Source organism: Serinus canaria, chromosome 6, assembly GCF_022539315.1.
Source record: "Serinus canaria isolate serCan28SL12 chromosome 6, serCan2020, whole genome shotgun sequence".
NCBI classification, from domain to species: Eukaryota; Metazoa; Chordata; class Aves; order Passeriformes; family Fringillidae; genus Serinus; species Serinus canaria.
In genome coordinates, this window is record NC_066320.1 from 20074723 (window position 1) to 20090856 (window position 16134).

At 38.5% G+C, this 16134-nt stretch overlaps 2 protein-coding genes across 7 annotated transcripts in view; one reads left to right on the forward strand and one right to left on the reverse strand.

Moving 5' to 3' along the window:
• The window catches only part of BLNK (B cell linker), an 89352-nt gene that overhangs the window by 57996 nt on the left and 15222 nt on the right, over positions 1–16134 (reverse strand). For 4 of the 6 annotated variants that reach the window (XM_009087277.4, XM_018910755.3, XM_018910754.3 and 1 more), the window contains exon 3: positions 1870–1916. The exons of the other annotated variants lie outside the window; for them this stretch is intronic. In XM_009087277.4, the coding sequence (XP_009085525.3) occupies positions 1870–1916 (47 nt within the window). The remainder of the gene's footprint in view (positions 1–1869; positions 1917–16134) is intronic. 6 annotated transcript variants of the gene reach the window in all.
• DNTT (DNA nucleotidylexotransferase) overlaps positions 1–16134 on the forward strand; it is a 145524-nt gene that overhangs the window by 14647 nt on the left and 114743 nt on the right. The window lies entirely within an intron of this gene.

Genomic DNA, 16134 nt, shown 5'->3' on the forward strand with positions numbered 1-16134 from the left:
AGTTTACTTAGGGTATCAAAACAGAATTACTATGATAAACTCTTTCCAGATAAACCATTTTGTCTTTTTTGCCTAGACAATTTTTTCCCCCTTAGATCACAAGCATGGTAGTGGCTGGAGGGAAAAGAGACTTGCATTAAGATGGTGGAGGTGATTGGTGCAGAGGGCAGGGAAGCACACCCAAGCGTGGCTCCTGGTACTCCTGTCATGAGATGTCCCAGCAGAATGGGGAATAACTCTGTGTTTTAGCTCAAAGAGCACTTTCAGCCTTGTGGACTCAAAATCTGGTTGGAAACAAGAATACCAAGTTTGAACTAGAGTCGGAAAGGCAAAGGGCTTTTGCTGGTGGTCAGAGAGCTTAACTCCTGCCTGATGAAGCCTCATGGAGAAACTTTTATAAAGGCAGAGACTGAAGCCCTGGCCACTGCCAGGAGAAACACAGGATTTCAGTCTCACCGTGTCTGGCAATTATTAATTTTCTGTTTATCTGTCCTCACTGTTTTGGTCCATTGGGAATTAGCTGCTGTGTGAACATTCTGGAACAGGCCAGCTGACCTGTCTTAGGTGGATCAATATAGACTCAATGTCTCCAGTTAAACTGAGAGTGCTGGAAACTCAGGCAGTTCTTGCAAGAGCAAGTAGTACAATATAAGAATAACAGAATTTAGATTGGAATTTGGTACTAAGGATATGACATCCACACTATGCATTTAAGGAATTTTAATGCTTTGGACTATGGAACTCATATGCCAAAACACTTTTATTGTTCCAATATACAATTTGAGGATTCAAAGCTTGAGTGCTCACATCAGTAGAAGTGCAACTCTAGGCCTAAGTTCAAAGTTTGTTTGCCCCAATATTTTAACAGATCAGATTCATGTATGTTAGAAACATACATGGTTGACTTCAACATATTGGTTGACTTCGTATTAATTCTCTCTACATTTTCTCTCAAAATGGTGTCCCATTAGACTAAAGTGCTTTGCAAGAAAGTCCATTCATTTTTTTACCTATCTAGTAAATTATTAAACCCAGACGAATATTTACTTATGCTCTCAATGAATTCCTTTCAATAGGAATAGGAATCTATTGGGTAAAAATGCCTTCAAGTTTATCCAATTTCTTACTAATAGAGTGGAATTCAGAAAACAATTTGCAAATTGATCAGTGTTTTCCCAGCTGGTGATGGAAGGGAAAGCTACATGGAATAGTAACAACCATTAGGTGCAGAACAGCAACACACTATATTAAACTGATGTCTTCTTGGTTTCATTGGCTCATAGAGAAAATTCCCTAATATTATTTCTGTGTAGTACTACAAAAGAAATACTATGTTTGGACATTAATGATATCCTTTGAAATGGACTTGATTTGTCACAAGTTATATGAAGGCATTTCTCAACTGTTATATCTATATTTGCTTATTCAGTACTGTATTTAAATTCTATTTAAATTACTTTCAATGTAGCACTTTGTTGAACTGATCACTTAAATTAATCCCTAAGTAGCAGATGAACCAATTCTGAAAATTTGACCTCAAATACAATACAAGCAAAGAGCCTTTATATTCTGGAATAAGTTGAACTTGTACTTTTACTAATATTATGGTTGTCCCTTTCTGCTCTGAGGAAGAATAGCATCCAGCACCTGGTGCAGAAGAGACTTTCCTGTCAGCTGATCTGAACCACAGCTCTCGTAAATATTCCAGGATCCTAATCCTGAGGAAGTCCCACCCCATCAATTAATGTTAAAATTCATGTGATCAGGAGGATTCAATTCTCATTTTTCCTGATTTATTAACAGAGCAACTGTCAGAGTAGAAGTGTATTAGTCATTCAATGGGGAAATGAAAAATAATGAGACACTTACGGCCAGTGCATTGTTTTGAATCTGCTCAGCTCATTTTCTGATGCATTCTGAAAAGAGGGGAAACAGGTTTTTTAAATTAAATGAAGATCATTTTAATCAAGAGCAATTCAAGAAGTGAAATACATGATATTTTAAGAAGTGAAGGAAGGAAAGACCTGAAAAAACAGTTTTTAGTTTTGTAGCTCCAAGTTTGTCTCATCTTGGTTAATGCTTAACTTTTTGTTAGTAGCCTGCTGTAACATTTCTAGAAAGCTGGTAGCACACACTACATTGCTAAACTGGAATTTTACCAGGCATGTGGCAGATTAAATTAGGCTGGTTAATGAATCATTCAAGAAGTGATAAGCAAGCCATTTAATATGGTCTCTTCACCACAGAATTTCTTTGTATTTTTTTCACTCAAATCAGCAGATTAGTATAACAATGGCTGAGTGGAAGATAGTTTAACAGTGGCTGGGATATTATTAACCTCATGTTTGCTCTGTTCTTGTTCTAAAGTTCTGCATGACTTCTCAACCCATGAAGAGCTGGTGATGAAAAAGAAATAGAATTTGTAGTGTACTACCTTGGCACATAAAGTGCCCATTCTAATGCTGAACTAGCTCAGGCAGGTACTGGAAAGAGTTTCCCCAAATGATGTCAATAATTTGTGTAGCTCTATATACGTCTCACCTCAAGGAACAAGGAGTTCATGCAGTTTGATGTTCAAGCTAGTGCACATCTCACAGGCGAACTTCTCAAGTCAGAGCTTTAAGTTAGTCTAAATGAAACCTTTTTTTATCTATGGGTTTTTCTTTTGTGCAAAATTTCCAGTACAGTCTCTGGATTGTACTAAGACCAAGGGTGGGATTGTGTGTTTTCAGGCCACAAATCTTCTAATGCTAAAATAGAAGGATAGGTCAGGCTGAAAACATGTCCATTTAGTAGATGCAATTCTAACTCTCCATCTATTTTCGTCTTGGGAAGAGCAAATTAATTTGTGTATTTCCTGACACTTCCTAGGCCTACCTATAGTGGATGTGAAATCTCTGAAATAGATACTTCCCAGTGAACTCAGTGATATTGCATTCACTGTGGTATGACTGATGTTTGCCCAGATCTGTTTTTTCTGAATAATGTCCCAGCCATCAGTCTCAAACCAAACTGTTTTGCCTTTTCTCTCACCATCTCATCAGCATGATAGATGGGTTTGTATCAGGCATCCAAGTGGAGACACTAATAAGTGTATGAGAGAAGATCAAGTGGAGGACATACACATTCTCAGAGCAAATGTTTTTCCTCGGTCTGTATTTCAATCCCAATGGATCTCTGCAGTTTTTTGACACATTTGTTGTGAAAATATGCCATTTCAGACAGTGGAGAAGCCCCTACATTTAATACTTAGCTTGTAATTTTACTGTAACAAAAAGCAGCTGCATATCTACGTGTAATGGGTATGGTAATTAGCTGATGGTTCAGCAGATCTAGAAATCACCAAATTCCTGAGGAAAATTTAAAACTGCATTGAACTGTGTGATTGCCATCCAGGCCCATCTGGGCTCCTTTGGCTTCATCAGCTGTAGTGGTGACTCACCCAATTGCCTCTAGATATCAATGACCAGCAGGAGTAGGGCCATTTCCTCACCTTCTCTTGCACTTTGTAAGTAAGAAGAGGAAGCAGCTATGCTTTTTGTTGCAAAGGTTTGATTCTTGTTCACTCCCTTTTCTTTACAAAATAGAGTATTTAAACCTTTACTTGTTCTTATAAAGATTGTTGGGGTATAATGGCTTGGTGATTTCAGAGGAATATCTTGTGTAGCTTTCAGTCCTTCCAAGATGCTGTTTGCTGCAATGTGCTGCCTTTCCACACAGGCAAGTGCTGTGTGTGTGGTCAGATCAGGCACTTTTAAAACTTGCAGTGGAGCTTGGTAGAGAAGGAAGCTATGGATCTAAGCCATTCCTTTAGTGGGGAATGTTTTGTTGAGAGAGTTTTAACCTATTTCTCCTCCCCGGGACAATCTTCAATGAGGGGATCAAACTGTGTGTCTCACTGAGGTTTGAGATAATTGATATACATGGGTCCAGCTGAAAGCCTTTTTTATTTTTTTTTCCTTCTTCTCCAGTAAAATGCATGATTGATTGAAACTAAAGCCTGCTGCTGCTCTTTAGCAGTAGAATTCTGGTCCTAGGAAGGAGTACAAAAATATCTTGCAAACCTCAACACTTTTGAAATTACATGGTAACTTCTGTAGAAAGATGACTAATGCTTCCAGGTTTTAATTAACCATGGCTTCTGTTGTTGCTCATGATATACATTGTTAGTGATTCATATTGGCATGAATGGAATAAGTTGCAAATGAGTATGTGTGATAAAGAAGAAGTTAAAGTAGTTTCTTTCCTGGAGGGATTTGACTTGCCAAATATACAGTGAAGAAATAAAGGGACAGATTGTTCTTAAGGGATTTTTTTAATTTTCTTTTTTTTTGTTTGTTTGGTTTTGCATGTGGGTTTGGTTTGTTGTTTTGGGTTTTATGTTTACAGTTTTATATTAGAGCATAATTATAATTTAGAAAGCATATAAAATATACAATATTAAAACATATATTATTAAGTATTATTAAATATATAATATTAATAGGTAATATTAATAGATAATATTAAAATAGATATAATATTAAAATATATAATATATAAATTATAATTTAGAAAGTATATTTAAAAATCTGTCCTCTTCTAGCCTGCTGTTGATTTCCTAATTTCTACTGGCTGCTTCATTCACCCAACGTCAACTTTCTCACCAACTCACTCACTCACTCACTCAGTTCAGTAGCTCAGAGTAACCAAAATTCCTAGCTTGCAGATCAAGCCAACCAGCTTTGTTCTGCAGATAGCATCCTGGAAAGAGAGAAATGCTGTAGTAGTGCAAGTGTCTGAGGTGTGTCTTTGCTCCTTTCCTTGCAGAAGCCTGTCTTGGCCCTGAGCCCATCCTGCTGTAGCTGCCTGCCACCATGGGTGCTGACAAAGGAGCTGCCTTGCATCCAAAGCAGAGAGCAGGTGTGATCTCTACAGTCTGCAGCTGCGGGTGCACAGGGGGTTTTGTGAATTTCCATCTTTGACTGGCTCATGCCCATGGACTGTGCAGTGCATGCAGAGCAGTTTGGCATGTCTGAGGTGCTCTGCTGCTGTGGAGGGAGCAGTGTGGGTGCAGGTGGCTCACGTGCTGTGGCTGGGTGGGATTTAGGGCATTTTGCACTCCCAGGGATGCCTGGTAGGTGGATAAGGGATGGAGTGTGGTAGGAAGGCAAAGGGAATGGAGCAGAATGTTGCCACACAAAATGTAGCATAAACAACACCCTGGTCTGCCCCAGGCATGGCACTTCTCTAAGGAAGTCCTGAACATTGCTGTCAGCAGCCATGGGACTGGATGTGTTTTGGATTCCATGTTTGCCTTGGAGGTTTTTTGCTGTGCTTTTACATTGCTGAGGTTGTGCAAAGAGATAGTTTCAGTTACTGCCTAAAAAAAGCTTTTGGATGTCTTTGGAGAAGGTTGTTGATAGATTGCATGATACAGCATTTTCAACTCTGAAGTTGAAGTTCATTGAGGTACTTTCCCCTTCCTTGCTTTCCATCCCTTGCTGGTAGGCAAGCTCTTGTATGAGATGGTTATGGCTGCAGGTGCAAAGAATACCTTGAGCAATCCAGGAGAGCTGTGAAGGATCAGTAGGAGCTTGAAAATGTCAGATTTTGATGTGAATGAGGGTGAGGGGATTCCTTTGACGTTATGATAAAAAAACATAGTGTGTTGCTAGCTGAACTGTCAATATCTGGAAAGTACAGCTTCATGAAAGGTGACAGTCTTGTCATTACTTTATAAAAATTCAGAGCTGTATTCTGTAACTTTGCCAGCTCTGAGCTTTGGAGAGCTTTGTTGCTTTTTGTGGAGTATACATATATTTGACTGTAATAATGTGTAATGAATTTGACTTCATCCCAATTTTCTTCAGTGATTTTTCTTTGGGGAAGGAAGAAAAGACAGATCTACTTGACAAAAAGCAATTCCATTTTGTGATAAAGCAAATGCATAATATAGAAGTTCTGTATTCAGTATGACCAAGTTTATGTTAAGACTAGCTAATGAAAACTGTTCCTAAAAAAACACCTGTAAAGAGCCCTTGTAGGAGATTAGAGGAATGTACAGCTACATTTTTGACTCTTGAGAGTAGAGATTTGAAATATAAATAAAACCTATCTGCATTTAGGGAGTCAATATAAGTAAAAATCTGAGAAATCATAAAATTTTAATAAGCCATATCAATAATATCCCTTATTAACTGGCATGGCAGCCTATCTGTAATTACTTTGGTATTTCTTAGTAAAAAAATGTAATGGCATTTCTTAGAAGTGTCCTTATGGAATATAAAAATATCTCTGGGGAATAAAAGTAAGATTTCAGTGCTGGCCTCTAGAGACACGATCTGAGATACAGACTTTTGTCAGTGATATCTGGCAAAAACTGCCAGTGTCTCTCACTGAGAAAATAATGGAATAAATGCATAGTGGATTTTTTTTTTTTCTTTAATAAAGGAGAGCTATGCCCTGATGGGCTGGGGAAGAAGTGGAGAGAAAGTAAATAAAATGTGAGACGCTTCAAATTAAAGGTCAGTTCAGAAAGAACTGCATAATAGAGAGCTGTTTCTATTGTGAATGGAGAATTACTATTTTTAAGGGAATTGACCATTTTTAAGTGTGTAAAACTGACATCTAGTGGTAGCAATAGCACTTTGTGCAAAGTGGCTTTACAGTGAGACCAGTTTGCAGAGCAGATTAACAGATTGTAACTATATTACACACTAAAATTGCAGTTGTCTGTACTTTAGCTGGGTGTTACAGAGCATTCAAACTAAATCTTGCTTCTTTTAGTAATATCTCACTTATATAATGCTAGGTTGTGGATCATCTTTCTGTATGCTTGGCCTCATGCTAGAGAACTGATGAACAGTTTCATTAGAGGGGAAAAGGTTGAAAGGGGCATGAGGGTTAAAAAAAAGGAGTTTGAGGGTAAGGGTTACAGAACTTCAGGGTCAATGGGAAAACTGTTTGGAGATGCCAGTCTTAGATCTCCAGGGAATGAACAGGAGAAGTCCAGCCTCAGAGCTGTGATGTGCTTCTCAGGTGTGGCATTACTCATGAGTGTAAGCTCCTCTGGGAGAGGAAGCAGGACTTGATGGCCAAAACTGAGATCACCTGAATTCAGGCAAGGTATGTGGGCTCAGAATCCATAAAGCATATAGGCATGTGCCCAAATAATTCCCATCTGCATTTGCTGAGTCGTGGTTAATATATTAATTTATAATTCACATTTTTCTCAAAGGGTATTTTAAAAATATTTTGCTTTTCTCTTTTGTCTAGCTTATGTTTTAAGTGTCTTTGAAGAAAAAATCCCTTGCTAAAACACTGCATGCCTGCCCCACTGAAACTTTGAATTTATCTTTGCCTCCAGTGCCATTATATTTATAATGTATAAATTACTAATAACAAGCAAAGATATGCAAAAATGAAGTATCAATTATTTTAGAAATTATTTTTTAAAACATGGCTTATGGGCACCATACCTACAGTCAGATGGTGCAATTTAAAATGAATATGGAAAAATCTAAAAGCATAATTCAAAGCTATCTTCCAGATTATAAAATGAAAGAGATCAGCATTAGAAAACTGGGTGAAGACAAATTAAAATCTGAAGGAAGAAGGAAAGGAAGTGTGCTTCAGTGAAAGTGTAATTAGAAGTGGGAGGAAAAAAAAATCATAGATTATTTTTTCTGGGTTAGCAGTTTGTGGCAAGAATTGTCAAACTATATTGATTTATTTCTGGTTGTAAGTGTTTATTTTACAGTTTTCTCATTTCATAAAAACTGTTGCAAATATTTCAGAGATAAAAAATGTTGGTAGCATAATTCTAATTCAGTGTGTGTTTGTGCAATTGTGCAGTTTCAAGGCTGGGGTGAATCATACGCTGCCTCTACGTTCCATTTCTGTTACTTTCAAAACACAGTGAATCATATTTGTTGAACACAAATGTTGACATTCTGCAATGAGACTTGAGTCACAGTTATAGAAGTGGTATAAGAAACAGCAGCTGTCATTTCAGATAGGCCAGCCTGCTGCTTTAGTGGAAAGCAGAGCTGAGCAGCAATCCTGTTAGCTGCAGAGCTCCTCTCTAAGGATGAGATTGGTTGTTAACACTTGTGCCAGCCAGAGCTGAGATGCAATCTTGTCTGTCCTGAACCTGGTAATCCACTGCAGGTGCTTAAGAGCTCTAATAAGCTTTTGACCTTTGGGGTCTGAGTGGGAGCTGTTGCAATGACAAGAGGCCAATTGCTATGTGCAAAGTCACTCTGACTTTGTCTGCACTCCCTGGGGCTGCTTCTTACCTCTTGGACACTGATGCCTTTCCAAAGTTGTGGAAGCATGCTAGTAGCACCAGAATTGTTAATATACATGAGATCTCTAAGATTTCAGAGTAGCTGCCTCTGTGTTTGGTTTATATAAAACCTTGCATAGTACAAATGGAGTTGTGTTGCTGGCAGTGGTAGCAAGGGAATACATTCAGGATGTGCTTTTTGTAAATCGGACTGCTGAGGCTGGGTTTCTTGGTCTGCTGTGGATTTGTCATCCCTCATGGAATGCTGCTGTTATTCTGTCCTCAAGCATGCTTTTAGTTAAAAAACTGCCAATCTAATATTCTGTTACTAAGAGCTGTGTTCAACATGTAATGGCAGTTTGAGATCTAGATGTTTCCCTTACTGGAAGGAACAGTAGAGCACTCTACATTCTTTAGGGCAGCTGGAATTACTTTATTACATTGGTGGAGAACTGTCTGTAGTATTGCTGCTCTAACACTTCAAATTAAAACCAAGGAGGTTTGGGAATTATTTGGTGAAGTGTAATATTCATTGAGCTGTATTGTTCTGAGGCTTCTGTACTGCCTCACCTACCACATTTTTTTAGATGGTAGAAACCTGTGTTTTGCTCAACTGAAAGATGTTTTCTTTCAATAATAGCTCAGTGAACCCCTGTGGTTTGCGTTGTTCTGATACTATTGTTCTGGTATTATTGCAGTAGTGCCATCTCACATTAAAAGCTCAGTGAAACTTTGAACTAGTTGACCCTTTACTCTTATATGTGCTATGAGTGAGTTCACCTATGATTTATTTATGACCTAGTGTTTCTAACCTATTGTATACCCCAGGAGCTGTTTGCTCAGGCTTGACTGTCCAAGACTTTTTGAACCTGTTTTACTCAATCTCATGTGTGGAATGAATGGTCTTCTCCTTGAAAGCTGGCTCTAGAAATAGCCTTGTTCTAAGACAGACAGTAAGGTTTGATTTGCAATATAAATCTGTTTATATAGTGCATACAATGGGAAAGGTCATGTTATCTTTCCTAGAACATGATGTCCCCATTAGTCTTAGGCTGACCTGATGGAGAGATGAGAGGTTTCCAAGGTTCTTTCAAAAATTATGCGATCTTCCTCACTGACAGTGTAATGTTCTGTGGGCTGAGCTCTGTCTGTATTTGCATGTCCTTATTGAAAGGACATTTACTGGAACACAGAAAATAAAACCACTTCCCAAATCTTTGCAGTAATGCACCAATATATGCTTAAGCAAATTGAGTTTTTTAGTGTTTGAAAGAGGAAGGAAGTTACCACGTATAGAAATAACTGTGTCCACCAGAAATTTAGCCTCAGCAAAAAAGCAGCAGAGCCTCTGCTGATGAAGGCTGCAAGATTAAGAAGTCTGATTTCTTTTTATGAGAAAAGAGAATTCAAAAGGGACAGCTGAAGTTCTTCTAGTAGAACCATTTATTTCTAAAATTCTTCATCAATTAAAACAAGTTGTTTTTCAGGCTTTCTTTTACTTTATTGATGATTAAGAAAAAAAAATTATTAAAAATTGGTGCAGTTGAATCAATTAATTTCATGTTTTTTAATATAAGGTAAAAGACCCAAATGAGACATGTAAGCATTACTGCCTTAGTGATTCCAAAGCACTTTTTTTTTACTTTTATGGGAAATTTGCAACTATTTCTTCTGAATCAGAGCAAAGGGAAATACTGAACTGTCAAATGTTCCACCATTTTTGTCCACATCTAAGAATTAAGGCCTGGAAAATATTTCTAGTCTGTAGTCAAAATGCCAGTCACCTGAGAACAGGACATGCTGCACGGGAGTCCTGCTGGAAGCAGACCTGGTGCTTTAAGAACTGACTTTTCCTAAGGACTCAGCCCAAGGTGAGTGCAGTAAGCTGTTGACCCAGTTTAATGATGACGTGTAGCAGAATTGACACTGTCAGCTTCTGTTAATAACCTTGCCTTTGTCAGGGCTGAAGCAGGGCTGAGGCCAGCTGCTGCTTCCAGGAGTAACCTGAGTGCTGTTCCAGTAACTGCATGCAGGTGGTTTCAGTCAAGTGGTCCCCTTCTGTGTCTGGCTTATGCTGTGAAAACAAAGACTGTCCCTTGGCTGGGTGATTATGTACAGTTTATTTCTAGTTCATCTTTCCTATTGAAACAATCTGGTTTTGCTCTTTGGTGTTTCCTTAAGTGAGGAGACATTTCTGCAGGTATGAAAAAGTCACTTCAGTTCACCTAACTCGCTTTTTAAGGGAATGGAAAAAGGCAAGAGCTGAAATGGTTGTGGTGGTGGTGTTTACAGTATTTGAATATTGAGTCAGTAGGAAGGGGAGTGCAAAACTGCCCCAACATGCCTGCCTCCATTGCCTTTTTCCTCAGAGGCAGCCCTAGGCCAGGGCTGCTTTTCCTGCCTGGAGCTAGGGTTAGGGTTACGCCTAGGGTTAGCATCTCAGAAACCACAAAGCCCAGAGCTCCAGGCACACTGCAGCCGCAAAAGGCATCCCAAGGAGCGCGCAAAACTGCCACAAGATGCCTGCCTCCATGGCTTTTTCCTGGGAGGCTGCTCTAGCCCAGGGCTGATTTTCCTGCCTTGAGCTAGGGTTAGGGTTACGCCTAGGGTTAGCATCTCAGAAACCACAAAGCTCAGAGCTCCAAGCACACTGCAGCCTCGAAAGGCATCCCAAGGGGAGCGCAAAACTGCCACAAGATGCCTGCCTCCATGGCTTTTTTCTTGGAGGCAGCCCCAGGTCAGGGCTGCTTTTCCAGCCTGGAGCTAGAGTTAGGGTTACACCTAGGGTTAGCGTCTCGGAAATCACAAAGCCCACGGCTCCATGGACACTGTAGAGAGTAATGTCAGGAAACCAAGGCTAAGGCTGATTTGGTGTAAGATGGTCTTTGCATTGCACTAAAATACAAAACTTGGTTTTTATGGGGCTGATTGTTTCCATCCTGCTCTCTTGAGGGACACTGAAAATGTAAACAGAAAATCGCCCATCAGGAATCAGTTCTCAGGTCACTGGTAGTTGAGACTGGCAAGGACTCAACTAAGATTATGACTTCACTTTCCCTAAGAAATTAATCTGCTGCTGTACAACCCAAGTAACTAAACAGGGTGCTCCCCAGGTGTGTCAGGCTGTGGGCGTAATGGCATCAGTCTTGGAGAATCCCAGGAACTGTGTGTCACATTGGACCTTCAGCTCTCCCCTGCTTGCCGGGGGCCTGGGAACTGTGCAGATGTGCTCCCTGCTGACACTGCCTGCAGAATCTGCTGCCTTCTGCTTTCCTGTTTCTAGACTAAAATAATTACAACAAGAAGTGCTGGGAAACAGCTGAGACCAAAAAAGCTGTAGAGAAGGAGTATGAGAATCATCTTATCTCTCAAAGCAAATACTATGGTAGAGCTGTCAGCAACAGTTAAGCTGTAACAGCAGTCTTAAAAGCAAAACCTATATATTCTTGAAAGATTAAGAAAGAACATCTGCATAATTATAAGCACATTACATTTCATCAAGGGAACTAAAAGCAGCAAATCTTAATTATAAGAATAAATACTCTTACTGAATCAGGAAACCAAATGTGACTTAGTACATGCTCGTCTACCCTAAACACTTTGATGGCTGGCTGTCTTCTCTTTGGAAATAAACCACCTCATAAGCTCCTTGAGCATCTGCATTGAAGAAACAATTTCAAATGCCCACACAGAAATCTGCTGAGCTATTTGACTTGGAAAGTATTCCCTGGATAGTGGAATAAATTTGCTGGATCTCCTTTGATATTGGTTTAGGTTTTTGAGGTAGTGCTCGAGTTCCACTGTTTAGATTTTAATAATCACAATGGTTACAGCTGTCCTGTATAGATACTCTTTAATTCACATAGTCATGAGTGTCATGTATTTATACCTGTAGGCATCTTGAAAATGAAAACCTGATTTGCTTGATTCATGTTACCTCAGCCCCAGCAATCAACATCATTAATGGTGAGTAATCACTGATTCCAACAGCAAGATCACAACTGCTGCATTTCAATGGCTGAAATAACTTTGTGAAAAGGTAGACCTTAAGGCGCTGGCTGGCAGTTATTGCAAGTAGGACAAAACACAAATAGAGATAGTTTAGGTAAGCAACAGAGGTATCAAGATTAAGCACAATTAAGACCTGTTACTGTGAAGCATACATGCCAGGTTGCTGCACCAACTCAGCCTTCACAACTGTTAGTGTGGAAAAGACTGTCTGCCAACAGTGCATGCAATATGTGGCCCTGGCTCAAACAGGAGAAACTATTTCTGCCCCTGGAAAAAACAACTACATGTGCTTGTGTCTGTAAATATCTTCATTCAAAGAATGAACAAAATCTGTGTTGGGTCACAGCAGTGAGTCTGGATGAGGAATTCTAAGGTGGGGAGGAGGACAGCTATAGCACAGAGTAGTCACCTCTCTCCTGGTCTGTGATAGAGAACAGGTTGGTGTTTAGTGGTTTATGGCCAGGACAGCTCCAGATTTTGAGATCCGCATCTTGAAGGGGCAAAGCCAAAGGCTAGCACAGTATTACTCAATGTGTACCAGTGACACAAAGAGCTTTGCAAACTTTCTCTGCAAGTACTCGGCTACAAAGTGTTTAAGGGTTTTGATTTGATTTAAACATCTGCTTTATTTTCTTACTTTGGAAATTTGAAGACAGCCTGTAGATAGAGCATTCCCTCCCCCATTCCCCAATAGGGATGCCGATAAATTTGTCAGTGTGTTTAAATGGTTTAATTAAAGTATTTTCTGGTTTAATGCAATCAGCGTCTTCTGTCAGTGCAACATGTCTGGTGCTAATGATGCTTCTGGATGATAGATGTTGTAGGATAACTATCAAGATAGAGAGTAACTTAACTTGAGAGGTTTGATTTCCTTTTACTTTACCTGTCAAGACCTGAACAGTTAGTGTCAGTTAGAAAGAAGCAAAGGAAAAGGTGCTTTGAAAATTTTTCACCTCCTTTGTTTTTGCATGGAAATGTAACAGTGCAATGACCTGTTTGTCAAGTGACTTATATCTATCTAATAGATGTTAGACTGATAGATGATTTCAATAGGAAAAAAGGAGATCTAGTTTTGGATACAGAACTCAACATATTAGGTGAAAGTTTTGGTGTTCCTGTGCATATTTATATTGCTTTACAGACTGTGAAGCACAGGTGCCAGAAATGTAAGTTATTTGTGTTTTTTATACTACTGTATTGCTGCTTGGTCTTTACACACAAACATTTATTTATTTGAATTTCATGCTGGATCTGCATATTTAATCAAGGTCCTGGGGTACTCAGCATGTGAATCTTTCCCTTCCCTTTCAGCATGATGAATCTTCATAAATGTAAATATCAATCTTTTTCTCTTTGACACTTCACGGTAGCCAGTGAAGTCTGTCTACATCTCAGGTTCTCAAACCTTCAAAGTATTCAGATTTTATAATCTTGCTCCTAGTATGTTCATATTTTATAGCATTAGATACTGTTCAGGAATGCATGTGGAACAGACTTCCTTTTGGCCCATTCTTGAAGTGACCCAAGTTAATTGAGAGCAAGGCGATTAGTGTGGGCTATAAAAATGATACCAAATGTCATTGAAGTGACTCTTCCACTATATATAAATATACATGAATCTCCTTTGGAAAAAACTTTTTCTACCAATTTTTGAAATTTAAATTACAGTAGCTAGCAAGCATGGCTCTTGAAGGGAAATAAATACCAGAATATATATTTAAAGTGTCTAAAAATAAATATTTTTGCTTCAAAGCTTTTTAAGTCAATGACCCAACATGTTGTTGACAGCCAAGATTAAATGCTTACAAGAAATTCCTAATTTCCACTGACATACAGACACTCTTTCATTTCCTGGCAGTTCGTAAAACAACACTTGAGTTTCAGGACGTTGCTATTGCACCATTTTGGCGCAGTATGTCTTTAAATCTATTACCAAGTTTATGCAGAGTTCAGAGTGTGGGGAGAAAGGAAGAGCAGCATGTTTTCTTTGAGAAAGGTTGCACTTTGAAAGCTATTGGAAGTTTTGGAATGTTAAAAGACAAACCAGCTGAAATATATTAACAGGCAAAGAGCAAGAGAAGAGGTCAAAACTGTGCATGCAAATGTCCTTTCACATCCTAGTAACTACTGAAGATTCACATGGCTTCCAAAATAAGCCTGTTCCAGGAAAACAATGCACATATTTTGAACAGTTCTAATATTAGCTGTCCTTATAATGGGATCTGGAAGCCAGTGGTATTTATGCTGGGATGAGTGTGACCAACATGTAAACTTCAAATTACTCTCCTAACCCCAGTTTCCTTGTGTGTGGGAGTAGTTTCTTTTTAGGAAAAAGTCACTGTTGGTTAATTTTGTCTCTCCCTTTCTCACCCTCAAACCACTGACTAATACTGAAATTTAGCTGAAAGTATTTCCATTTTTTACATTTAAACAATTTAATTCAGGTTTTAAAGAATTTTATTGTGCAGGGTGACTATCATGTAGTGTCGTTTACATGCAGAAGCAAACTAGGAATTGTATGAACACTGAACATATATAAAAACATATGCTGCTCTCTAAATGATTTGATGATTTGTGAAAGTCAAGAGTCAAGAATGGATGATCATATTACATAACAGCCATCCTTACAATTGGGCATATACACTTGTAAAACAGGAAAAATACAAAAAGAGAGAGCATTTGAATTTTGATATGTCAATTATCAATTGCTGGCAAATTGTTTGTTTATTAGAAGTTAATCCCCCACTGTGTCAAAAGGTTTGTAATGGGTTCAATATCAATGTGAATCCAGTTCTTTTTGACTTGACCGTGAGCAAAATAAAAGCTTTTTTGGATAAAACTGGGCAATTTTGATTACTTAAGTTTATTCATAGTTCAAGAAATACTCTAAGTACTATTTTTTAGCATGGCTTTCCACATTCATTCTAGTGAGTAAAGCTACTAGCCATGACCATATTACTTCAATTATAAGTTCCAATTACTTGTAGCCATTTCTGGTGCAATAAAAGTAAAAAATGAAAAAAATCAAACTCCCTAGTAATGTAAGATGGTGATGAAATGGATAGGTGTTGTTGCTACATCTGTATTTTACAGTCACTTATTTTACTTCATGGGGGGAGGGAAGCACATATTTTAAACTTCAGATGTGCAGATTTAGAAAACAAAATCAATTAAGAAACTTGTCCATATAACTTAAAGGAATAACTCATAGTGGTGTGTACCTCCTACATAAAACTAAACAGAAGTATTGTATTTTTAGTCCAGGAAAATAAAACATTGAGTAATAAAAAGTAAAAATTTATTTACTTAGTGCTTTTTACATGTGACTGTAATTACCCAGCCAAATAATATACTTGCATAGTATGACCAGATGTCTTCTAGAAAACTTAAATAAGGAAAAACAAAATATATTTTTCCTTTTTTTTGCGTTATCTGCCAAGTAAGTGACCCTGGCATTTCCCACTGTAATATGTATGTAAAATGATTATGGCTTCCCACTATTATCCATGTGTGAGAGAGGGAATCTGCAGCTCATTCAGATGAGTGTGAGGTGCACTGGATCAGGAGCTGGATGTTGGAAGAGCTGTTGACCTGACCGATAGCCAAGCTTTTGCAGAGCATCAGTGAATCTGGGTACTGTTTAACATGACAAAAGTGGCTCTATTTGGCTTTAGCTGATTAGAATTCACAAGTTGAGGTTACTTCAAGCTGAAGCTCAACAAAGGCAAAATCATATCCAAGAAACTCTTGATGTTGCAACCATACTTCATGTTGTGTAGTGGAAATTCAGCTATTGTCTGCCAATATAAAATAGTACTAGTTTTATCAGTGCTGACCAAATGGATATTTATCAC